This window comes from Apostichopus japonicus, chromosome 14 (assembly GCF_037975245.1).
Source record: "Apostichopus japonicus isolate 1M-3 chromosome 14, ASM3797524v1, whole genome shotgun sequence".
Lineage (NCBI taxonomy): Eukaryota > Metazoa > Echinodermata > Holothuroidea > Aspidochirotida > Stichopodidae > Apostichopus > Apostichopus japonicus.
In genome coordinates this window covers 14,434,067-14,461,093 of record NC_092574.1, presented here as the reverse complement: position 1 = coordinate 14,461,093, position 27,027 = coordinate 14,434,067, and the positions used below count along the sequence as shown (strand labels likewise).

Sequence of the window (27,027 nt, the reverse complement as noted above, 5' to 3'; positions counted from 1 at the left end):
TGCTTGCACAGAGTAGGCATATGGAAAACAGTCGATATAAATTGCGATTGAGTTTGATCAAATCATAATCTTGAAATATTCTTGAAATTTTTTCCGATAAATCTCTTCATCATTTTGGCTACTTAGCAAACTTCAATGATTTCTTACATAACTTTCATTATGCACTAATTCTTAAAATCATTGGAATATTTAATAAATTGGAAAGGGGAGAGACCCGACTGAAAATGAGGTATTTTTTATATACCTTTGACAGCTAACCAGACTGTTAATTCCTAGATACAACACTCATACTGTATGTTGTCAACTGTCGTCATATGAACTATATACTTATAAATGGTTGTATAAATTACATAATTTTATATCATCATGTGGGTACCATATAATGGAAATAAGAGAACTTTAAGAAACATGCAAAAAGAAAACCACAGACCTATAGTGTTGTTCAAGTAACTTAAAAGTCTGGTCATAACAAGATAGTTAAAGTTGAAAATGGAACCTTGAAATATCGTCAAATGCGTGCATTAACAGTACATTGAGTTTACAGCTATCACTCTCTGTTGACTCTTAAATGTACTGTAGTCATGTACTGTATGTCAAAATTCCTAAATTACAATAGCTTGATTGCAACTCAGGGATGTCAAAGAACTGTGAGAATAACAGTGGACCACTGGTAGATTACAATCAACCTTGTTACAAGTACTGTGTACACATGTTGACATGTATATAGGCCTGCAGGACAATATGGTAATTCTTTTGTCACTTGTTGTAAATTGAGAGTGCAGAATTATACTTTGATACATTATTCTAAGAAAATCTCAAGGAGCCAGGTTGAACTGAAAGAAAATGACCTTACAGTTCAGATGGTATGACCAAATTTATGTCCAGACAAGCAATATCAAACTATGTAACTTACAGGATCAAAGTGTTTAAGGTATTTACTGAGTCCTTTTCGAACACAGCAAGCAACACATAAAGATGGAAAATGCTCAACCACTTTATAAAGGTGAGGGCGTGGGGGGGGGGGGGGTACATGAACACACATTATTTTGACATCAGGAAGAATCAGGATACTTCTGAATATACACATGTGCTACTCTGGCAGACTGGCAGTATGGTATACAGTACAGTATATTACTGGTAAACTACTGTACCACATTGTTCTTTCTGTTATGTATACCTCAGAATACAACCAGGCACATTCTTAGCTGAACTCCAAAAATGTTTCATAAAAGGTTCTTTTGTCCTTGCTCTATCCCAAATACAAGGACTATTACTTTACCATTCCAAGAAGAAGGTCAAAGTGTAGGTTATAGGAGTCTGTTATTTATGTACAGTATATACATAAAATGGAATGGCAAGTTATCATTTCAACAGTCACTTTCAGTACTATATGAAAACACCACCAAGGTGTAACAATATTGACTAGCTAATAGATCTATGATGGAAATGATCAAACTGTAGAGCCCTTCCAACATTTGAAGATTTACTTCTCTTCAGATTAGGGATTTGTCAATGGAACCATTGAGTTCTCACTGACAAAAAACACAATTGTTTTGATAAGCTTGAGGCCCTCCATGCTCCTTTATGATTGTCAGTTTTTCAGTTGATACTTAGTCATTAATGATAGATGTCTGCTGTGGAAAAACAAGCTACAAGTGTACTGTATGCACTCTCTCTCTCTCTCATAACCAATCTCATGAAAAAGCTTTGGAGCACATAAATTAATGAAAAACAAATCTCATATATACTGCAGACTCACAGATATGTTCACTCATCACTTTCACTCCCAAAGTGCAGTTTAAAGCAACATTAGGCTTTTAGTCATCAATTTTGGCTACCAAAAATACCAAGTATTTACTCAAAAGTGACATTTCAAGTGATTTTCCTACTAAAAGAGTATCAATTTATGTTGAAGCAATGATTGATAGAGAAATTAACATTTTGGTGCTCAGATGGTAATTTTCATATAATTACTTCCCACATTTTAGAAGTAGGAGAACATTCGACAGAACTAAAAATGCTACTTTAAGCAGACACATTTGCAGTGACATTGGTTGAAGTAATCCCTGAATTAATTATGCACTGTTATTCTTGGCATGGAGATACAGCTGCACAAAGTGGGTCACTAAGTAAAAGGTTACGCATGTACTTAAATACAATACATTACAGTGTAATTTGCGATCACACGTCAAGATTTCAAACCTGCTAAATTTTTATCATCATTTAGTAGTGCTGTTTATTTTGCAGTGGTGCAGTTTGTTGAGAGAGATTTTTACGACATAAGTAATAAAATGCACAGCAGTTAAAACGTCAAGATTCCAGGCTTCGGATTTTACCTATCCTCCTCATGCATTTCTACAGCTTCCAAGTCCTTTGATCTGTGCACAATACTTCCTGACAAGAAATTTTGTAGTGACCACTTACCTCTTTTTTCCTCTTTTGCTTGGTCTTTGGCGAGAGTTCTCCGACCTTGGAAGTTACAGCTGCTCTTGGCAAAGTTGCACATGACCCGGCTGACATTAAGCTTTCCAGCCTGGAGTTCCTGGAATTCTGACTGAGGTCAGGGGTCGATCCTGTTGTGATTGGTTGGTCCTCCAGTGGCTCAGGTTGCAGAAACTGGGTCCCCTGAATGGAACCAATGATGGGTTTCTTACGCTCAAACCGCTTCTTGGTTGGCGCAGACTCCTGTGATGTTGTAACTGTTAGAGTTGGTAGCTGGCGATCTGATCCCGAGTCTGAACGAGACAAATGAATGGCGATAGGAACAGGCTCACTCGTACTCCTCTTGTGTCTTACACTGTCCACAGATGGATCTGAGAAACTGTCAGCCCTCTTCGGTGAATCTGTCAGAGACTGTTGCTTGGGCATCATGACAGGACTCCGGTTTCTAGAATGCAAGTTTTCTTCGGAAGATGTATCCAATTCTGAAACCTCAGGTGCACTAGATGCCATATTTATCTTATCAGAGCAGTAATCAGATAAATCATTCTCAGATTTTTCACCGTTTGGCCATGTCAATGATTTCTGTTTCAATTGTGTTTTGCCATTTTTGCCATGATCAAGACTATCGCAGATGGACCCATCTGGTTCATTTAGTACATCTTCATAGGCGTTAACAAATGACTCATCTACATTAGGATCACTCAATGTAGTATTTGCACTAGATATAGAAAGAGCACTTTCAGCACTTACAATGCTTGAACTACTATGACCTTTTTGAGATTCATGCAAGTTTTCAAAAACACTTTCCCCTCTTTCACCAGAACGTTTTCGATCTTGAGTAGGATCACTTTTTGATCTGCCATTTGATTCTCCATTGCTCTCACTTGAATCAGTTGACTGACCAGAGAAACTGGGCTTCTTTCTTTTCTTATTTGAAATATTTTTACCGTGAGGTAATATTGTCCTATCAGAGTCACTAGAAGTGTCCTCCCTTATTTTCATGTTAATAGGCTGAAATGAAAATTTTAAAGGTGAATTGCTGTCTCTATGAGCTGAGACTTTATCTTTCAATTCCTTTTCAACAGAAGTGACTTCACGTAAAAGAGCTGTTGGAACTGATGGAGCTGTTTTGGGCCTCCTTCGTGAAAAATTCCTCGGAAGTGTTTGTGAGCATGACTCGATTTCATCTTGAATATCTGGAACACAGCCTTGATCTTCTGCAGGTTCTGACATTGGTGAAAATGGTCGCGTGTCTCGAGGGGACAAGAGAGGTGATACTGGGGGGGTTTCTTTCATTTTAATTGTAAGACCTTGGAGAGATCTCACTGGTGATGATGGTGCACTAGTGGTATGTGTTCTGATAAACGATTTAGGACTGTTGAGCGGTGATACATGGAGCCGAAATGCACTAAAATCTGTTCTTAAACCCGACTTGTTTTTCACCTCAGGGCTTTCTCTCTCATGGGGAAATTTCTTATTAGTATCCATTGGTGACATTCTGCTATCAATTTCCAGAGAACTTTGCCTGAAAGAATTAGCCTTCTTTGGTACTTGCACTGCACTTACCCTAACACTATGCCCTGAAGAGTCTCCAGCATTAACATCCTTTGATAACAGAACTTTAACTTCGTTGGTAGCATCTGAAAGATCTTGACTTGAAATACTTGATCGACGACTAGCCGAAGGAGAGCTTTGAGGAGTAAAATCATCAAAGGACTGTAATGACTTCCTTGACACTTTTGCAAGTTTGGCTACACCTAACGGTTTCAAAGATGCTACTGTCTGGGATGGTCCAAAACCTAGCCTAGCACTACCTGCAACATCTTGGGTTGACTGACTTAAGCCTATACCTATGCCACTGTTCCTTGCACTGGAATTTCTGTAAGACACCTTCGCCATTGAGGAAACTTCCTCAGCTCTTGAACTAATTCCATGTACACAAGATACACTACCATGTTGGGATATCTTCGGTTTTCCTGTGTCGTAACAGCCCTGGACAAAAGGCTTTGGAAAACTAGGCGTAGTAGGTGCACTACTTGAGGAAGACACAGTTCTTTCATGAGCAGACAAGCGTGCACTGATGTCCTCGCTTCTGCCACTGGAAATGTCATGCTGGATAGGCTTAAAAACTCTCCCAGCTTGTAATCCGTTTTTATCTCGACTTTGTCCAGATTCGTCCAAGCAATCTGTCTGTTGAATTCCATCCATCGGGTTATTATTCGTGGAATCCATATTGCTTAGTGACCTTTCTCCTACCGAGAGGCTTGTATTGCATGATGAACTAATTCGCAACTCCGTTATTCCGACATTGTTCCTTTCCAAACCACGAATTACCGTGTACCTGTTTCCTCGGTCTCCAGTTGCTCTCACCTCAGACGAAGACGGTGTTATTGTCAAAATGGTTGGCACTGCCTGTTTACAATCTGACGACAGTGTTTTCTTGTAATCCGTTATATTCCCTCCGTTATTTTCAGCCGTGTATTCATCTCCACCACCGTGTGTTGTTAATCCTAATCCTCCTCCTCCAAGACTAGATGTTACATGAATAGGTGATGTAGAGACTGTGTATCCCGCCTCGTCGTAGTTAATAATATCATGACCGGACTCAAGCCAACAATTTTTCTTCTCAGCATTTCGTGATGGCGACGAAAATCCGACAATATTTACCTTATCACGATTCCTCGAAGATGTAGAAGGAATTGTTATGCTAGTTGTTCCTGCTGATCCATAAACCGGAAAAGGTTTTACTATCGTCCTAGTACTAGTGCTGGACCGTGGCGACAGATTTGTACTCCTCCTGCAGCCTGACTGTCCGTGATTGGTGGAGCATTCCTCTACACGATTGTCTTGGTCATGTCTTGTTTGCAGTACACACTCTCTTGTACGGACTACTCTGTGTGTTTGTTCACTGATCATATGTTCACAGGGTTTCCCCGTGTTATTAACGGGAGATAATTTATTATCAACGTACTCACGGTTTTGGGTTTCATTTGATGTGTGTATAAATGGAAGGTCAAACGCATCTGATTTGTCATGAAAATCGTCTGCCTTCTTATTATTTGATGAGTATAGTTTTCTCACAGTAGGGTTATCATATCGTGATGTATGTCGTGATGGACCCCCGCTGTAGGCATTTAATTCCGATGAATTATATCCCTCCACTTTTACATCCGGTGGTATTGCAGATCCATCGGGATTACTACTGCAACTGAAAGCTAATGTTATTTGCCTCTGACCTCTGTCACCGATCACGGAGGATACTGTAGGGGTGTGTCTCCGGTCCGATGCGGGTGAATTTCTACCAACGGAAAATGATACATGAGAAACCGAGTATTCCGGTTGAGACCGGTTACTCGGTAATGTTCGCGTTACTCTCGTCGAATTATTCATTATGACATAACAGCCGGCTTTAATGAATAAGCTATCTAGAAGTATTCAATTTACCTCATTAAGAGTATTCCGAATGTACACTTAAGTTCACTTATGCTACTTCTGCTTGTATGCGTAAGTAGAGGGCCGAGTGGGGGTCACTACAGTGGATTTCGATGTTAACATCTCAGCGTGTTGTTTTGACATCCTCAACTGCTTCCTACGTGGGTAGAACTGTAGTGTAACCTCGAACCTGCAAAACAAACGAAAATGTATACAATTAACCACATTCACTTTAAAATTTAGTCATACAATGTGTACTGTGACCGTATATTGCATTCACTTGATCATTCTTTAGAATCATCAGTAAGGGGGAAAGCGATGGAATCATATGGGGAAGGCGTAGGCCCAGAAGGCCCGAGGGGGTGGGGGGAAAAGCAGTAACTATCCGCATCCCACCTACTCCATACTTATTATATGGTTTCTTCGTAGACTAGTCGTTCTACTATAGTTATTCCTTTTTCTTCTTCCTCTTTTTTTTTGTGTGAGTCTTCTTTCTTACAAGTTGTATCACCCGTTCAATCTCAATTGCTCGCTTTAGGGGCTCACTATAACCCTCGGCCCGGGGAGTTTTCCGAGTAAATCGTGACGCCCCTGCGCACAACTCACTCAGAGGGCTTGGTTGATTACCGTAATAAGGTGTCCTAGTTCTCAGTTTTGAAGAGGAGAGTAATATGTTCTTGCCCATATTTCTACTACACTTTGCACGTCATTTTGGTTGCATGCAAGGAGTGCTTATAATGTGCCGGCAACGAAAAGAGACTGTGGTAGCTTAAACGTGAGATTTGTTATAGAGAGTAAAATGAATCACTCAGGCACATAGCGTACCCTGGAACAGGTTTCTTCAAACCACTTTTTGAAAAGTAGCACGAACACGAGTAGGATAAGGTCTTCGCCCATTTGGTTAAGTTATGAAATTTAATTTATGCCACGGGTCCCACCCCTCCCAGGCTCCCCTCTCCCAATGGCATATTTTAACAATGAAGGTACGTTACGGAGCAGCGAATGGGTACTCGGACAAATTGTGAGCAAGCTCAATTAAGCGTGGGTTTATTATGTCCGCGCATCAGGCATTATGCTCTCTACGCGTCAAGGCAGTGTGAAATCTACATTAAATGATTGGATACTACATACCCCGTGCTATCAATTCAGACGATGATTTCTTCATGAGAATATGACCGTCTCAGATAATAATAGATGTGAATCTTTCGTTGAAAATATGTATAGGTCTTTGCAATAATTTATGCAAATGTTCTTAAATGCTCTTATGTATAATTATGAAAACATTTCAGTTAAAAACGAACCACTGTAGATAACATGTGCAAAGAGCTTGTTGTTTCAAAAAACGTTCAGCAATGCCATTAAGTTTCCTTGCTAATTGTTTTTCGTTAAAATCTATGCGAGAATTTCTTCGTTGGCTTAATATAATTTATGAATCAATGAATAACGAACGCATCAAATGGACAGGATTTAGGAGCCGAAATTACTATCAAATTTCCGTTAATTTGGTCTATGAAATTATAATGTGCAGGGCTGTGTGCGTGACGATTTCATTTTGCAAATCGAATGAACAAAGCCGTAATTTCGTGCCATAATTTACGTGCATTCTTGGGTAAATACTAGGAATTGATCTATTCATTATTTGCAAAACATATTTTAGTATACTTAGGTGGATTTGGTATATAATCGAGCAAACCTGAGTGAGATTTTTTATGTTGGTTCTTTATACTTAAAATTAAATTAAATAATTGCAATTAGGTTGTTCATATATGTTGTTCAAAAGGATCTTTGCCCTGATTTATTATCTTTTTTGGGGGCAGGGGTGGGGGTGGGGGGGGGGTTGTCGTCCGAACCAACATATAACTACCAGACGTATAATTAAATTAAAATAAACACGGACGTGTGCACAGAATTCCATGATCGTTAGGCGTTGGGCAAAGTAGATGGCGCTATAAATGTTTCGGAGTTCGAGATATTCTTGAAGACTCAGTGATTAGGGCTCCCCTTATCACTGCATGCACGGAAATACGTGCTCTCTAGCTTTTACTCGTTTCGAAACTGACAGCGATGGCATTGTATGATGCGCGGATATCAGGCTGTAGACCTTATTGTGCCCTTCTAATGGTAAAACCAATTTGGAAAGGGATGGAGAATGGAGCGAGGAGGGGTGTGGGATGGGAAAGGGTGAATCATTCGTTCATGACCGAAGCTCAAATTACCCCTCCGAAAACAAGGAATGTAATCGTAATGAATGCTTTTGTAGCCCTAATGTTGTTAGATTTGGAAGCTGTTCACGTACCTGACCCAAGCTCAGAAAAGCTAAGGTGATGCGATATTCTCAAGGAATCTTAGTTAGCAAAATATAACTACCCCCAAAATGTTGTTGGGTCACCTAAGTTTATATATGAACTATACAAGAAACAAATTATTCTGAAAATCCTTCATCCTTGATATTAAAAACAAACAACAGGTAGTGAAGTCACAAAGGGGATAAAACTGAAATGCCAAGAATGAGCCAAGGTGGGGGTTGGGTGGGGAGGAGGGTAGATGTCGCATGAGTTCAGGTGAAAACTTGTAGCAATTGGCAGCCCGGCATGTAAGTTGGCTCATCGACATAATGGTCTGGTAAGGACCCCTGTTTTTCGGGGTTCGTCTATGGTACATCGCGGACTTAGTCACTTACCTGGCTAACTGGGTGGGTTGGGGTTGGGGAGTGGGAGAGGCGGGTGGGTATACTGAATAAAATGGTTTAAAATACGGTAGCGTATACGACAACGTAAACATGTGCGGTAAAAAGGGTTTGTCGGTAGCTAATAACACCAGACGAGTAGAGGGCAAGTTTTTCCTAATGTGTTGAATTAACTGTTTACTTTCTCTGTTGCATACCTGAGGCTGATTTTTGGATGATTTTAATGTTTTCTATTTCTGGAAGAAACAGTTTTGCTGTAATGAATCCGTTGTTGATGAAGTAAGTTAGCTTCGCGTCATCGATCCATTTACTGTAAACCATATCTTTGCTTGATTGATGCTATAGGCCTATAGAAGTGACGTGAATTTTAACGACCAATTATTAATATTCCCTCATTGCTCGTAAAAAAATAACTGATATGTTTTCAAGTTCATAATGAATATTCAAAAGCTTTTTTAAAACTTTAATAAATATGATAAACTTGTCTTTAGTGTTATTGCTATTTTTTAGTGTTATTTCAATTTCATCGCTCCTTTTCCATGCCTGATTCACACATAATACTGTGATGTAACCAGGAATTACATGATCGATATAGGAAACACATAATTAGGTAGAATATGGTAATGAGTAGAAATCAGATAATAAGTAAAACTCACGTCCGATAAGTGAAATAAGGTAAAAAAATTAAGAATCATTTAAGTAGGATCATCGTAATAAGTATACGAGATTCACATGGTACTAATAAATGCGATTCACATAATACCTATAGGAATACTAATAATAAAAAATCGCATTATATGTTCTAGGCATCATAATACATAGGAATTATGTAAAAAGTTATATCGCGTACAATGATCGCGTAACAAGGAGGAATCGTGTATATTTATTATATATCGTATAGTAAAGTATAGGCATGGGTATATTGAGTTCACATAAACACGATAGCATTCATGTCATAATTAAGACTTTGAATACAATCAAGTAAAACTCAGACATGTAGTCGATATCAGTTCAATGCATTGACAGTATCATGATCACCAACTTAATTAGTATAGGAAAGTTGGAAATGATTGATACCAAGTATCGAAACCACGTCAGTATGTGTGTACACCGACACGCACGCGCACAGATCGAAACAATTGATAAGAGTCACTTATTAAGGCTTAAGAAATTACGGCAATTCGGACTCGTGAATTAAGTATAGAAATTATATACAAACGTACAAGAACCAGACTATAAGTTTATACCACACATGATAGAAACCCTTAGCGATAAGTAGAAAACATGGCATAGGCCTACCAAACTCGTCAGTAGAGAAACATTGAAATCGTAACAGAAATCGTAACACTAGGCGGAGTGTATAGCCTAGTGGTTAACGCCGGCGTCTCCCAGTCATGAGATCCCCGGTTCGATTCTCCGCCGACAGCAATGTGTGTCGTCTGGCAAGGGTGTTGTTCAATAACAACTTCCCGACATGGACGTTAAATGGATGTGTGCCGAGAGATTGGCTACGGTCAGCTTGCGAGTCTATAAGCCTCCATGGCTTCTTTCGCGAGTTCCTGCTTGCGGGAAGATCACTATACATACATACATACATACATACATACATACATACATACATACATACATACATACATACATACATACATACACACATACACACATACATACATACATACATACATACATACATACATACATACATACATACATACATACATACATACATACATACATACATACATACATACATACATACATACATACATACATACATACATACATACATACATACATACATACATACATACATACATACATACATACATACATACATACATACATACATACATACATACATACATACATACATACATACATACATACATACATACATACATACATACATACATACATACATACATACATACATACATACATACATACATACATACATACATACATACATACATACTAAGTAGGAATCACGTAATAAGTATACGTATCACTTAATAGGCCACGTCATAAGTAGGAAGTCACGTCATAAGTAGGAAGTCACGTCATAGGTAGGAATTACGTAATAACAATGGGTATTCAGTAGGAAGTCACGTCATAAATAGGTAGCCACGTTATAAGTATAGGAATTACGTAATATGCCTAAGTATGGGTATTCAATAGTAGGCACGTCATAAGTAGGAAGCCACGTCGTAAGTATAGGAATTACGTAATATGCCTAAGTATGGGTATTCAATAGTAGGCACGTCATAAGTAGGAAGCCACGTCATAAGTATAGGAATTACGTAATATGCCTAAGTATGGGTATTCAGTAGTAGGCACGTCATAAGTAGGAAGCCACGTCATAAGTATAGGAATTACGTAATATGCCTAAGTATGGGTATTCAATAGTAGGCACGTCATAAGTAGGAAGCCACGTCATAAGTATAGGAATTACGTAATATGCCTAAGTATGGGTATTCAGTAGTAGGCACGTCATAAGTAGGAAGCCACGTCATAAGTATAGGAATTACGTAATAACAATGGGTATTCAGTAGGAAGTCACGTCATAAATAGGAAGCCACGTTATAAGTATAGGAATTACGTAATATGCCTAAGTATGGGTATTCAGTAGTAGGCACATTATAAGTAGGAAGCCACGTTATAAGTATAGGAATTACGTAATATGCCTAAGTTTGGGTATCCAGTAGTAGGCACGTCATAAGTAGAAAGCCACGTCATTAGTATTAGAAATCATGTCATTAAGCTGGAATGCACGTGATATGAATGACTGATACATTTTTATTGCATGAGGGAGACTTCATTATGAATTACATACATAATTGCATTATTATTTATTTATTTGGATTAACAGGTGACACCTCAACGGCTCCGTATACTTCATCTCTGTTCCGACCGTTCGTTCTTTTATCGGCTTTAACCCTGACTAAATCATAAATAAGGCTAATCAAACATGAAATTAGTTCAAAAACTACATCAAGTAGTAAAACTTCCATAGAACTGTGTGCATTTTCATAGGCTAGTATTTGTGGTTTCTTCCAAAACACTGTACTAAAAACAGTCGCTCTTCAGTCTGTTCTCGAATTCTTCCCCGCTACCATCCCTCATGCCACCCCATCTTCGTCTTGGTTGCAAAGAATCGTTTTCATTTCGTGTAACTATTGTTTTACTTCCCTTCAAGTGCAACCTGACATTTTGTATTTGGAATAAGTTGGCGCCTATATAGTACATAAGTATGCGGAACCATTTCTCAACATCGTATCGCACGTGAACGTATTTACTGACCATCATCGATCTACGACCATCAAGGCGATAAGCATAATGGCGCTCTATACTGCCTTGGCGGTATTCAGATTGATTTGCTCGGTGTTCCCAATTTTCACCTTTTCGTCACATTGACAACACCCCAGTGGCGCATATTGTAGCGTGCCAGGGGGGGGGGGGGAGAAGGTATCCCTCTCCACTTTGAGAAATTGTTGATATGGTTAAGGGTGCTAAGTTGCAAACTAGTGTTATATGAATGCAAGTTTTGAAGTTATTTATAGTCCAGATTTTATCTACTTATTTACTCACAACTAACGGCAATTTTTTTTTTTTTTTTTTTTTTGGACGAACCTCCAATTTTTTTTTTTTAAATGTTCGCGACCCCTACTTTGAATACCAGGACTCTACAGCATAAATCCAACTTTAATGCCAATCATGTTTCGGGTTTAATTCTTCGCGATCTCATTCTATATTGCGACCCCACTCAAAAATACGGTCTTTCCAACGATGAATCAGTAGTTTAATTTACAGCGATTCATTAAAGTTACTTACCCCCTCACTTATTCACAATGGTTAGATCGGATATTCTATATTTTGCATTGACAAGCAAAGCCAGCATACCTTCTGTGATAATTAAATAACAACACATTACACTTTACCATTACACTTTCTTAAATAACCCTCTCCTCCTTTCGTGCTATGTCTGAATTGAAAGAAACTGAATTTTCATTTAATTCTATAAAAACTTAATCACAAAATGGAAATTTTACGAGTAGACCTCTTGGTAAAATTAAATCACTTCCATGTATCTCTCTCATAAGACCACTGATTGTATCATTTCATAGCGCAATACACTGTAAACGCGTTAGATATATAATTTATGTACAAAACAAGGCGAATTAATTTTTTACGTACGGTCTGACCTAGATTAGCTCTCAAGCTTTCAACTGAGTATTAATAAATATTAAAAAAGAAATACAAAAAAGAGAAAGGAAATGCCATTATCGAGGAGTCGCTTGTCAGAAACCCCTTCGTGTAACAGACGGGAGGTTGGCAAATTTAATATTCTCAATCCTCAATTAAGCATGGTGAAAACTATATTTATATATACAACCCGACAGTAGGCATAGCGACGCTGTTCATATATTTATTATGGTCATTGTCACACTACACATTGTCGGATATGCCTCGGATGCATTTCCTGCAGACAACTTTACAATTCATTCAAAGGTTAATTATCGCTATTTAGTTTTACAAGTTTATCGAACACATAAGGAATCCTAAATGTTTCCTGTTTTTGTTTGGACTATTTCCCTTCACTATAAGATATTAAATGCCACAATGCGTGATATGCCCTCAGATGCTATGTCAATTATCATATTACTAATAATATGCATCACCGTATAGAGGGACAGTTTGAACGACTTTCGTATTACAGGTACCGCACCACAATTAGAGTAGTGTTCATCCGCTCGAAAGGTTAAAAAGAAAAGAGGTAAAAATATCTAAGGTAAAGCTTGTTTAAGCATGTTATCAGTTACTGTCATTGTTTGTTCTGCCTTTATACGAAAGAGCATAATTTAAAGTACAGATGGTGTGAAAATAGGGGGGATCGAAGGTGATATAAACCATTTTAGAAAATCATCGGTTAAATGTTGATATTACTCCGCGCGAGCAGATGGAAGGGTGGGGGTTCAGTATGCTAAACTTGTTCCTTTTCTAGATCAAAATCTAAACGGTCATGATATGGAAATTTGCAAGTGCCATGATGGCCAAGATGTCAGCTATCATGTGGTGGGTAGGATATACCAGTTGAATACTTCTATCTATGCTTTGGCAGGTCTTGAAAGTGACGGGTTGAGTGTGTAAGTCAATGGAACAATTAATTGTGGTGCGAGATCTATAGTGTAGTACCACGTGTTTGACAAATCACAACATCATATAGACATATATCAGAGTATCTCACGAGGGGAAACATAGGTATGTAAAGTAACATTTACCCATATCAACTTTTCCCACGAACATTCACTTTGTTTGTCTTTCTTCACTATATACTATAGCCACGAGGTGATGTACTTTATACGACAATTCAAACGGAAAATATTTGACGCGGTTTAAACGGCGTCCCATGAGATATTAACAGGGAAACGTAAGTTGTCAAGTACCGTTTACATTTTAATTAGGTGTGTGTGTAAGTTGACAGCTCCGAGACAAACAGTTACGCATCACGCACCTTCACGTTAGACAAATACGGGGGTAATGTTTTTAGAACTATACAGTGGGAACTGGATAGCATGCTCAGCATAACTAAGTTTGTTTTTATAGGTCATGAGTATTTTGCGCCCCCCCCCCCCCCCAAGATTTAGCATGCTAAGAAAATGCTGCAAGTTTTCATAAAGTACATTGCTGTAGGTTAGGGACTCTCGAAATTCTTCCCAGACCAAGAGACATGTTCAATTAGAGGTTTAACAATCTCCTTGAGGCATTATGTTTAGAGGATGGTATAGTCAACGGGATAGTTGAGATTTGACCATCACTGACCATTGTCTGAACTGTTAGCAATATTCATCAATATTGATGACCTTTCAAAAAAATGCTTCTTGATAAACGCGATGAGTAAATGAAAAATTAAATTCGATAGCTTTCTATATAATTGCGATTGGCGCAAAGGATTGATGCTATGCCTACATAAGCTTGCCTAACTAATTTGCATGTAAACAATGGCATGATGGAAACATGATTAGTATAGAAATGAGATCTTCTTACGTTTTGAAGGTGGTTCAAATAAAAACGATTGGTCTGTATAAGTATATTAATCAAGCATATGCACAAAAACCATTACCACGGTAAGCCTTTTGTCGGTACATACCTAGCGGAGGTCTGGACCAGAATTAGTTGCTAAGTAACGGATTTGAGATGAGATAACCCTCACTGAATTATCTATGGCAGGGTTTCCCTAACTTAATCCCCCCCCCCCCACGAACCCCCTGTGGATGTCAGAGTTGTCCACGAACCCCCAACTTCAAGACACGATCTGAGTCTTTATTATACTATAATATATACCCATAGCAGTGCTTATTTGGAAACTTCACGATCAGATCAGCTCTTTATCTTCACGACGTACTGACATGCGTACACCAACTAATTGCACCCTACTCATGGCGCATGTGTATGTTTCATAATTCAGTTATTTATCACATGCACGGTACGGGTACTACTATGGCAACATATGCGTATGGAACGCAAAAAGAGTTTATCGATAGGTATGACTTTTGTACATTACTAAATTATATGATATATCAGATTTTAGTTCAACAAAAATTACTCTAGTTTTGACTTTGAGAAACGTCTCATGAACCCCCTGGAATGGACTCACGCACCCCCTGGGGGTTCATGCCCCCAGTAAGGGAATCATTGATCTATAGTGTAACCATGTATGTATAAAAGGATTCCTGCGGGCTCGAAGCCAGAGTTCGAGTCAGTGAAGACGTATATATATATATATATATATATATATATATATATATATATATATATATATATATATATATATATATATATATATATATATATATATATATATATATATATATATATATGGTACATGGCCAATCATAATGGCTGCTCAGTTTCCACCATTCGCTGTGCATGACCATCTTTCAAGTGGCGACATTAGATTTTCATTGCATAGAAAATTGTTTCCCCTTGGCATGGCTTCTTTCCCCTTGCATCTGCTGTGATCGTTGACAACGACCCAATTTACTCATTGATTTTACTTCAATAGATCGCCAACATTTTATTCAACGTTATGTGCCCAAGAATATAGCACTTAAATTTAATTAAAAATATCCACCCTCGATCTTCAAATGTTACAAAATGTCATTTTGAACGGTTTCCATAAATAATTCTAATATTTCACGCGACAAGATTTTTTCCCTTTTTTTGTTTTGTTTGATGAACTGCATAGCGTAGTGAAGGATTCTTGGAGCGACCAATAGCGTATGTTTTTACTTTTTCATCAATCTGTCTCCCCGGAAACAGGTAATTTGATTAAATATCTCTAGAGACTTCTTCAAAATATGAAAGGGGCTTTGTTATTTTATTTAGTTGAAAAGAAAGAACTGGCAAAGAGATAGATAGAGAGACAGAGGTGGAGAGAGATTGAAGCTACAGAATCGTAAGGGTCAGGTGCTATCGCGTATATAGTTCTTATTTAACATATGTTTTTCACAATCAGGAAATCATATTTAGCTATGAGAAGATTGTGCAAGTTTTTCTTTATATAAAACGTATCTCTCTTAAGGGCAGAAATTTTTTTTCTTTATAAATTTAGTCCAAGAATTAAAAAACCTCGAGTTGCTGCTAATGTTATCACGGCTGTTCTGGTTTGCAAGATGTTTACCTTTAAAATATGTTATATGCCTAGAATGCTCCTTAAATGTCAACTTGATGATGATGACGTCATCTCCTTAGTTCAGTGATCCTAAATTAAGAGGTGAATATCTTGAATCGGCACAGCTATAACCAGAATGCAAAATTGCATTGTGGTTTCGATGATGAAACGAGCAGTTATCTTCATGAACCCTTAAATTTGATATGGTACATCTACAAAGCAAATATGAGGTCTGCCCAAGCTTTCCTTCTTGTGATATCGTGTCATAGTATTCACAATTTAACCCCGGGTGACCCCAAATGACCTTTTACCTCCACCAAAAATAATACACTTCTTGTACTTAAAGTGGTACTTCTACACACCAAACATGAAATTGTTCGACCTTCCCTTCTTGAGATATCGTGCTGGGCGTCACAAATGCACACAGACACACACGGACACATATACGCCATCATGAATGCAAAGGTTATACGATTATCTTCGAAACCAAACACAGCACTATAGCACAAATGTTTTTTTTTTTTTCGTTTTCTTTTCTTGGAATATGACAGTAAATTCGACCCATTGTCTTCCTTTATAACTAAACTTGTACCAATAATCATAATGCATGTTACTATGATAAGACTATTAGTCAAGCTGCATAGCATGATGCGTTGAATTCCTCTTTGAACTTCATACATAGGTATGCTACAGTAAACGTCATTCATTTACCACGTCAATTCAAACTAATCAAGGAAAAATTGTTGGAAACCTTTGCAACTTTGAACGGTTGGCATGTCAGGCTCACAGAAAAGACTTGTTAATAAGCGGTTGAACTGCTGCGAGAATTTTTCGAAACGCTGGGACCTCTGCATGTATCTACACATCGTTTATTAATGTAGCATTCACAGTCGCTGAACGGTTAATTATACCTCTAATAAACATTTGATGTATCAAAACCTGTTTGAAATACCACAGATTTTATCACGGACTTATGTTATCGACATGGAACAATTATTTACTGGCCCGAAGCTTGTGTTACTGTTGCAGAAAACTTCAAACCCAAACCTGTAAGATGTCTTTCATGTGAGAATACAGGTACACCCTTGTGCAATATCTTTATGGCTCTTGGTGGAATTAGCAACCTTAAATATGATAGCTTTCTCTTGTGAGGTTGTCGCATCTGTCACGATAAAAAACTGTTATGAAATGTCGACAACATGCGTTTCGTGATCAAACACGAACACCATCAATGCGGGCATAGACGACTTTCATAGTAGTTAATAGGCGCGGATCTGTGTATGCGTGTATGTGTAAGGGAGGGGTGGATTGGGGGGGGGTGTAACCCCATATCCAACCCTACACCACAAATTCAACGAAGTTATTAGGTTCTAAAGTATGCGCTACATGGGTGTTGAGTGTTGACCTCCATTCTTAAAATCCTGGATCCGCCCCTGTTTAGGAGGAGGGAGCGGGGGGGGGGGAGTGGTAGTTCCAACCAGCTGCTCTAAACAGTCAAACATTCTATCACTGAATCCGTATTCGTTTGTACTTGAATATGAAATTCCAAAAGTCTGCCGGATTTAACTGTCTACATATACATAATATTTGTATATAGTTAAAACTACACCGTTAGTAGTTTGGTATAATTCATTAATCAATCTTCAGTCTATCAAGTGTGCGAGTTAGAACCCATCTATAGGCAGAAAGCGAATGTGTTTTAAGGTCAATTTTGTCGCATACAGTATTACAGACTGTATACTTGCCAACATTGTAAGGTAAACAGCTATTGGCAGTTTATATTCCTAGTTGCAACACGGTCCTAGTCATGGTTAAATATATTGTGACGTCACAGAATGATAAGCAGATTAGCTTGACCGTGATCAAACTTGCAATCTGAACTACAATTTAAAAGTACATACTGAGAATATTTAGAAATGCCAATTTAAAATTGTACATTGCCTTAAAAATATGCTAAAATCTCTGTAATGCTCCTTTAAGGCTAAACTGATGTATGACGTCGGCTCCTCAGTGAAGGACTAAATGTTAATGTTAATTCATTGTTTAATAATTTCTAATAATTCAACCAAAATGTGGTCTTAACTTAACATAAAAAGAACAGATCAGCCTTGGATAATGCATCTTTGACAAGTTCGTATTATATTAAGAACATGTCATTTGAAGCCGTATAAGTCTTGTTTTCAATGTAATTTTATGTCCCATCTGAGAAACTGACCTAATGGTCTGAATATCTAAAATATATACACTGACCTAAAGCAGCTTGCCTTGTTCACAAGTAAATATCTACCTCTTGTTACAATTGAAACTAAACATATTATTGGTTATACATAAATTCTTCTACGGATGTTTATAACCTCCAGAAAGTCTACAACATTTAAAAAAATCAGTACATAGCTTTGGTTTACTACCGTACCCATATATATCAGATGTACCCAGCCTAGCCTACTTTGCAGACAACAATCTGGTGCTGAAGTTGCATATACAGACAGACCTTTAAGGTGAGGATAAACAGTATCACGAATTGTTCAAAATGGAAATGGGCAAATCCAAATACTTTATCCAATTTCACATGGGTCGGTAAGCATTCAACCGATCTTTTATGCCCCAATTAAACGATTCTCCATGTGATTTGCATACGTTTTGACCAATTCAGCACGTTTTAAGAATGAAATTGGTTAGGAGATATATATATAGAAGTGTGTTTGCTTATTTTTCTTGAAAATGTCACCCAGTTAGGTTGGATTGACGTACATGGCCAGTGTTGTATGAAATACTTATCCAGCTTTTCTTGAGTGTAACTGTTCCCGGATGAGACAAAAAATACTTCACAGAGCTTACACTTGAAATTTGTTAACTAGCGAATCTAGTGGAACGTGGCTATTTAGTTATGCCATTGAAGTAATGAGACAAAAAGATGACTGCTGTTACGCTCAATCATTTTTGGGCAGCATGCTGTGCAAATTCCCTCTCCTTACCCATAACACTGTAACACAGTATTCTTTCCATTTTGACCTCAAGCGACCTCGGACAACGGACAGACAAAAGATTATAATACACATCCCAACATATCCGGAATTCCTTATGTAAAATTTACACGGTTGGCGTCTCATAAATCACAAGGTCTATGGTTAAGATAAGCGAACGTAGCCTATAAGCAAGATTGCAAAATCATGTCGATAATTAAAGCTTCCCTGCTTAGTTTCCGTTGAGGTTTCAAAGGATTTTACCGTTGAAAATGAAAATTGACTGTTTAAAAGCTTGTACGGTTATTTGGTACTGTCGTTAAAGAGGTTGTCATGCATGGAAAGCATTCGTACCAGACTTTTATAATGAGGTGGTTACTCGCATGCTATAGCATAAGTCCATGTCCTTGTATTCCGCCCTCAAAAGACTTGTACTCTCACTCACTATAGTACTCGATGGTTTTGGGAAGTATTTGTTTGAATACATAATTTAAGTGTACACGTATGCCCTTGCATAGAGTCGTGTACTCGTAGGCTCGTACTTATACCAAAGGGAATTCTACTTGTGTACCCATAATCATGCGTTGTACTTGTACCCATGCCCAAGGGCTAATTGCACTGGTACTCGTACGCGGTTGTACTCGACTCCAGTGGCGTAGGAAGGTACTTTTGAGTGGGGGGCTGAAGACTGATGGCCGGCCTGGGGGAGGGGTCTAAGGGGAGGGGGTGTGGAAATTTTTTGCATTTCCAGGTGGCCTCAGATGCAATTTGGTGCAATATAGCACACTTCAACACCCACTCCATTTTGTAAAGAATTTTGCATTTTCACCTGGCCTTAGATGCAATTTGGTGCTTCGAATGAGAATTTTTTCTCATTTGGAAATGAAAAAGGGGTTTTCTGACTTGCGGAGCGGGGGGCGGAATGATACTTCCGCCCCCCATATTTTTCACTGGGGGGGGGGGGGCTGGCGCCCCCAGCCCCCCGGTTCCTACGCCCTTGCTCGACTCGTATACAAGTCAGTCTGGTTAGTACATATACACACACACGAACTATAGTATCTGGGGGACTCACGATAGCAGGTTGGTTATTTTGAGCGAGTTGCTTATTCTTGACAGATGATGAAGTATAAACTAAAGAGAAAGAGCAACGTCGGCATCATCATTAATGTTCTTTACATAACCTCTTTATAACATCCCTCGAAATGACAAGAAGAAGAAGAAGAAGAAGTAAGAAAGACAGATATTTGAACGAGAACTAAGTGGAAGCATTGATAGATTAGAAGCTATGATTGACGGACTAAGTAATATCAGATTCCATTTGACGGGCTACGTGTCATATCGAAGTAGAACCTCAGAGTAGTTAACTCAATAGAACACTATGACGAAATTAATCCTCAAGTCTTGATCCAGGTTCCACGTTTATTTTTTTGCATGTTTATATTAATAATCTACGACAGGGCACAGTTGTCAAGATATCTTATGATTGAAACCCATATACATATAATTGACACCTACTAGTGACACACATCGCGTAATGATAATATCCTGCATGTAGCTCGCCACCACCTCGAACGACAATGGTATACATAATTACATCGGCGACTGACTGTGTGGAGTTATCTGATATAGTAAAAGGCAATCTCTGTACACGAACATTACTACAGGACATAGGCCTACATATTAACAGAAAATTAGACGTATTCATATCAAGGAATCAGATCAAAACCCATTGCGCTAATCATAGTGCTTGTCGCGTAACTGTTTTTATTCTTGGAGCGGCGGCTAAAACTGTCAATTTTGTACATAAGTTTTGAAACCCTTGTACACCATGCTATTACTGTACAAATGGAGACTAGAATCCCTCAATTCGTTTAGCTTTACAGCTTATGTTTCAATGTTTGTTTTCAACGTTAAAGTGCAAAGGGCGACAAATTGCTTACTCTTCAACGAAATCCTTAATTATACTAAATATTTAATTTGATGGAAACGAAATGTGATAGTATCTTAGTTTGATGAATTGTGATATTATTCTGATTAATACTTGGTAGGTTTCGTGGAATAGGTGAACAAATTTTCAAGAGTTACCTTAGAGCTACTGTGAAACAGCACGGTAAGCAAATAAAATGGTGTGTCTGTATTTAGGGAGCATTTACATCCAACTATCTCTGTTGCCTGATGGGGGAATAGTTATTCGGGTTTTCTGTTTTAGAGTGAGTGCGACCACATGATTGATACAGAGAGAAGACGGACACGCGATATATGAGGAAAACCACAGACAGAAAGACAGATGTAAGCACAGACTGAGGAACATATATTTGTAAACAAGAAAACAAACATATGGATATAGGATTCAGACGTCCTGAATGAACAACTTACACACTTGCAGTGAGAAGATTGCATATGGATAGATGATCAGTGATATAGAGGAAAGGCAAAAAGAGGATATAAGATATGAGAAAATAGATGAGAGGATATAGGAGAAATGATCTGGCGGAAAAAAAAGGACCGCAAAGAAAAGAACAGGGAGAGAGGTGGAGAGAGAGAATTTGGTATATATATATATGCTAGACTACGGAAGATAGAGGAATGTGGACAGAGAGTAGAGGAATCACAGGAGAAATTAACGATACACGATAGAGCATATGGGATAGAGGGCAAACGGTACAGGATGGAGGAAGAAGGACAGAGGGTAGATTTAGGATACACGATAGAGAAGAGTTGATATGGAATAGGGGATAGAATATAGTTGCTACACCATAGAGGATAGAGGAATGTGGACAGAGAGTAGAGGAAGGAAAGGATACACGATAGAGCATATGGTATAGAGGATAGATGATCATGTAAATGGTAGATGATAAAGAATGAAGGAATAAGGACAGAGGGTAGATTGAGGCATAGGCGACCAATTTTATTGGGGGAGGGGGGGGGGGGCTGTAACGACTTGCCCGAAAATATAACCACAACTTTTTGCGCGCTCAACATCTTAATGTGCACATCACATAGGCATGAATCGGTTATTACATCGCATGCCAATATCATACAATCATTTGCCGTGTAATTATTACCCTTCCATATTGCTTATCATTATTGGAGAAGTCGGTACAATAAAAATGAAAATAATAATAGAAGTTAACCATTGAAAAACACATTGCAAATTATATTTCTTTTAGTAGGTGCCCGAAAAATTCTCAACGTATTGCCCGATTTTTTTCAAAAATATTTTGTTGGGGGGGGGGCGGGCTGCAGCTCCCCGCCTCCTACGCCAATGGATTGAGGATAGACGATAGAGAAGAGAGGATGAGATATACAGGATAGAGGCAGATGATAGAGGATAAAGGGTGGAGGATGCGGGATGCAGGATAGAAAAGGAGGATAGTGGAAACAGTGTAGAGTACTTAAGATAGAAGATAGAGAAAAGAGTGTAAGGAATAGATGGATACTAACACATATACTTGCCGCTGTATACGAGGCCAGACACAATTTACGCTAAGAATAACAACAAGACATCAGACGCGTATGTATAATATAGCATCTGTTTAAATTTAATGCAAACTTTGAAAAGGTCTTGATGAAAAAAGGTCTTGATGAAATTGCAGTTACTATAGCTTCAAAAGTGAAGTTTCATTACAAGTTTTGAATTGAACGTCAAACTTTTTGAAAACAAATGTCATTATTTTGACATGTGATTAATGTTATATGTTCAAAAGTATATCTCGGCCTCTAAATGTTAAGAGTCGTAAGTATTAACCAATAAACTTCTTAAGGAATGATCATTTGATTCAAATGATAGAAGAGTGTATAACCGTGTTTGGATCAATTGTCATCTCATTTTCAACAATTGTTGGTTGATTTGGTCAAATTAAAAACAAAAAGTGTTTCTATTCGCAATTAGTTAAATTGTGATGTAATTGACCAATCCTCGTAACAGTGGATTTGGTACACCCCAAGTCCTCCCCCTCTTCCTTCGCCGTCAAAAAAATGAGGGAATTTTTCAGAAAACCAGTGACATATAATGTAATATTTCTTCAAATGTAGATTTTTCAAAACTGTCAGTTACCGTACTTAATACCTCAAACAACATGCCAATTACATTTTTTTGACCTCAGTGTGTGAACCCAATAATAAATTGTACAAGTTATGTTATTAGCAAAGATTCTCAAATACCCGACAGACACCCCCCCCCCCCCCCGCATGCAGCTTCCTGATGACATTAAACATTCGCAAAATATTTGCAGCTTAATTTACAACTCTCCGACTTCCCTCGATGATAACTTCATGGTGAACGACTTTAATGGCCGTCACATAAATTAACATGTTTGAGTAAGTAAACATGAATGAATTGTGCCGAAGTGAAGCCATTATAAGCAGTCCTATATACTGAGAACAAAGCAGGTTCTTCACTTTGGGGGAAAAAACAAACTTCACTGAGTGTCAATAAACTATGTGTCGAAAGTATACGTAACCTTTGCCGGACAGAGGGGAAACAGAAAAAAAAACAAGAAAAATATTGTGTGGCTGTCCCTCGATTGTTTTTCATTCCTATTCTACTGGTATGCTTATATGTATATATATGAATATGAGCCCCGGGGTTTCATCAAAAATCATTTAGTTATATAACATTTAGAAAAATAAAGCAAAAAAAAAATTTTTTAAAAATAAAGTACAACCCCCCCCCCCATAAAAACAGTTAAATCATATCGTGGAGGCATCTAGAAAACCTATGTTACATTTATGTCCCAATAAATTTGAATGTCCATGTTCATCGCCAAAGAGCAAAATTTGATAACTTAACAATACCAGATGAAGTTGTGGGTGAGGGTGGGGGGGGGGGCGGATGGGGGCGTGGATTGCTTATTTACAATTCAGTGATTTGTACAGAGATTACAAAACTTTCTGCATGGGCAAAAGTTTGAATGAATTCTTATATTGTTGTTAACTTAAATATTTCTTATGTTTTAACGAGAGATCTGATTGACCGCTTACGGCTGGCTTCAGCAAATTGTTTACATTTGGTTCAATGTGGATTACAGGTTTGACTCAGTTTGGCGCATGCAAACTATATATTAAACGAACGCAAAATTATTTCTTTTTTGATCCCCCTTCTTTGACTGCAGGTTTGTGATCCAGTGTTTAACTTTAAAAACTATGAAAATCCTACTTAACAAAGGCACAACCATCAAATATGATGCAAGGATCATAATAATGGCCATTCAAGTTTAGCTTTTCAGAGAAACATTTTACTTTACCCGCAAATAATTTCTCTTCGCAGATCGTATCAAAGTTATTACAAAATGTTAACATTCCCAATTTCTGATGGGTATATATTTGATAAGATGAGAACTTTCAAGTTGAGGGAGAGGTATACTTTGGCAAACTTGTAGCAAATTTTCAGGACCAATAGGCTACTGATTTCATTTAAAAATACGGACGGTTCGATCGCCTTGCCCCCCCCCCCCCCCTCCGTCACACACAATCACACCAACACAAGCCCACTCCGTCCGTAGTCAGATGTCTAATATATACACGCTATTTAACTGTCACACGGCATCTGTTAACTGCAGGGAGATGTGATTTCCTTACAATTTCCTTTATTTTTACATACCTTATACTTTTACTTCATTACACATTCTCTTACACAGGCTCTCTAGTGGATAAGCAGTTTGCTTACAGGTTTATTTTATTTTGAATTCCATTTAATTATAGAAGACGTTTCCTAATCGCAACCCTCTTTTCTCATACAAGACGCAAGATCCCAAATTATTCACACAAACATATTTCCGACAGGCGTATCTTCTTTAAATCGTTCGCAATCAATCTATTCAGAAAATAAAATCAGTTAGTGTGATTCAAATCAGCTTGTGGAATTTTGAAAGTTTCAGTTTCTTTTAGACGTTTTATCGTAAAAATATTTAAGAGGTTATAAATATATGATACATATAGACTATACAAAGTAAGAGAAAAGTGGCTCTCTTGCATCTCATAAATATCCTATATAGGCTTATGTAATTAACGTGTTGCCTAGAGCTATACTATGCAGTGATACTTCTAGACCATCTATCAAATGCTTTAATTCTGAGCAATTTGAAATTTAAATTAAGAATTATGGATGTAGTTTATGACACATTGAAATGAGCAAAAGTTTAAAAAAGACTGAACGAATCCAATTCATACCTCATACCTTCGGCTTGATATTCTAAACGACGCACGAGATGGGCTCGAAATAGTCCGTCCACATAAGCAGTATCGCCAATATTTAAATCCGTGTAAATTATTTTCGTTACGACGGCTTGTACATTTTAGAAGTCGTTTAACAAGCTCCCGCAGTGTTCCAAGTGCGTAATCCTAAATGTAGCTGATGTCACGTAAGCGGTTTTCAAACAACGTGTAATTCACCATTTCCCTTTAGGAAGACGCATTCCGCGTTGGAACGTGAATAGGGATAGAACAAATGGTTGATTCCCTTGGGGTATAATGATTCACAACTTTTACATCAATGTACTTTATTAAGATGCCGGAGGCAGATGGGTTAAGAGGGTGATTGTTTACGATATTGTCAGAAAGCAGGCAGGGGGTAAATTATGTTCCTGCCAAGTTCTTAGGGAGGGTGTAAACTTTTGTATATGAAAACCCAAATATTGTGATACAAAATTAATGGTAGTGTAAACTTTGTGATGTGTATATGGTAGGTTATTTTCATATATATATATATATATATATATATATATATATATATATATATATATATATAGGTGACAAACTCCTACAGTGGACAAACGCCTACAGTGGAATTACGACCTTCCTTACCGGTTTCGACATACGACATTCGACGGTCTGGACATACAATCAGCGTCCATGGCCTAGTTGGTTAGGGTGTCCGCGTACAAAGCGGGAGGCCCGGGTTCGAATCATCCTGGTGGAGGCTGGAAGTTTTTTCACTGTTCTTGATTTTCCAACTCATTACGATTTTCATTTATATATATATATATATATGTATATATATATATATATATATAAATATATATATAAATATATATATATATATAAATATATATATATATATAAATATATATATATATATAAATATATATATAAATATATATATATATATAAATATATATATATATATAAATATATATATATATATATAAATATATATATATATATATATATATATATATATATATATATATATATATATATATATATGTATAGTAAATAAATAAAGAATAACACACCAGAAAAGTTTCACTTCACGACCGGTTTCGTCCTTTTGGGACTCATCAGGCGAAGGTAGGAATCGAACCCCCGAATCTTGTGTCACAAACCGAAGTCCGTACCACTCGACCACAGTGATTCTAATGGTGTGATTGCGTATAAATTAGCTTTGTATAACTGTCATTTAGGGCGGATTACCCAAGGGTTATGATTGTACAGAGTGCACCCCTGGTACTTTGAATCTGACAATTTACACAGAATATATAAATATAAATATATATATATATATATAAAGAATATATATATATATAAAGAATAACACACCAGAAAAATTCCACTTCACGACCGGTTTCGTCCTTTTGGGACTCATCAGGAGTTAAATCCAAAACCTGACCTCAGATGATCTTTCACATGTACAAACAGATACAAAAATATATAGATTGTTGTGTTTACAGTGTTAACCTTCTCTAGTATACTCGTTGCTTACTTAGTTACAGAAATTTCAAAAGAGATGTACAAAAATGTTGAGTAAATCTGTCCCCACGTTTTCAAAGTTAATATTGCACGTGGTCTAATCATTATAGATTTAATAGCTGATGTACGTTAAAGTTACTTAG

General features: G+C 37.6%; 1 protein-coding gene across 2 annotated transcripts in view; it reads right to left on the bottom strand.

The window, feature by feature from the left end:
* LOC139980395 (uncharacterized) overlaps nucleotides 1–25,515 on the bottom strand; it is a 101,479-nt gene extending 75,964 nt beyond the window's left edge. The window contains exons 1-2 of one of the 2 annotated variants that reach the window (XM_071992032.1): nucleotides 25,374–25,515; nucleotides 2,425–6,064 (exon numbers count right to left, since the gene is read on the bottom strand). In XM_071992032.1, the coding sequence (XP_071848133.1) occupies nucleotides 2,425–5,832 (3,408 nt within the window). In that variant the 5' untranslated portion in view covers nucleotides 5,833–6,064; nucleotides 25,374–25,515. The remainder of the gene's footprint in view (nucleotides 1–2,424; nucleotides 6,065–25,373) is intronic. The other variant, XM_071992033.1, reaches the window with a different exon arrangement.
* Nucleotides 25,516–27,027: the final 1,512 nt, after the last annotated feature.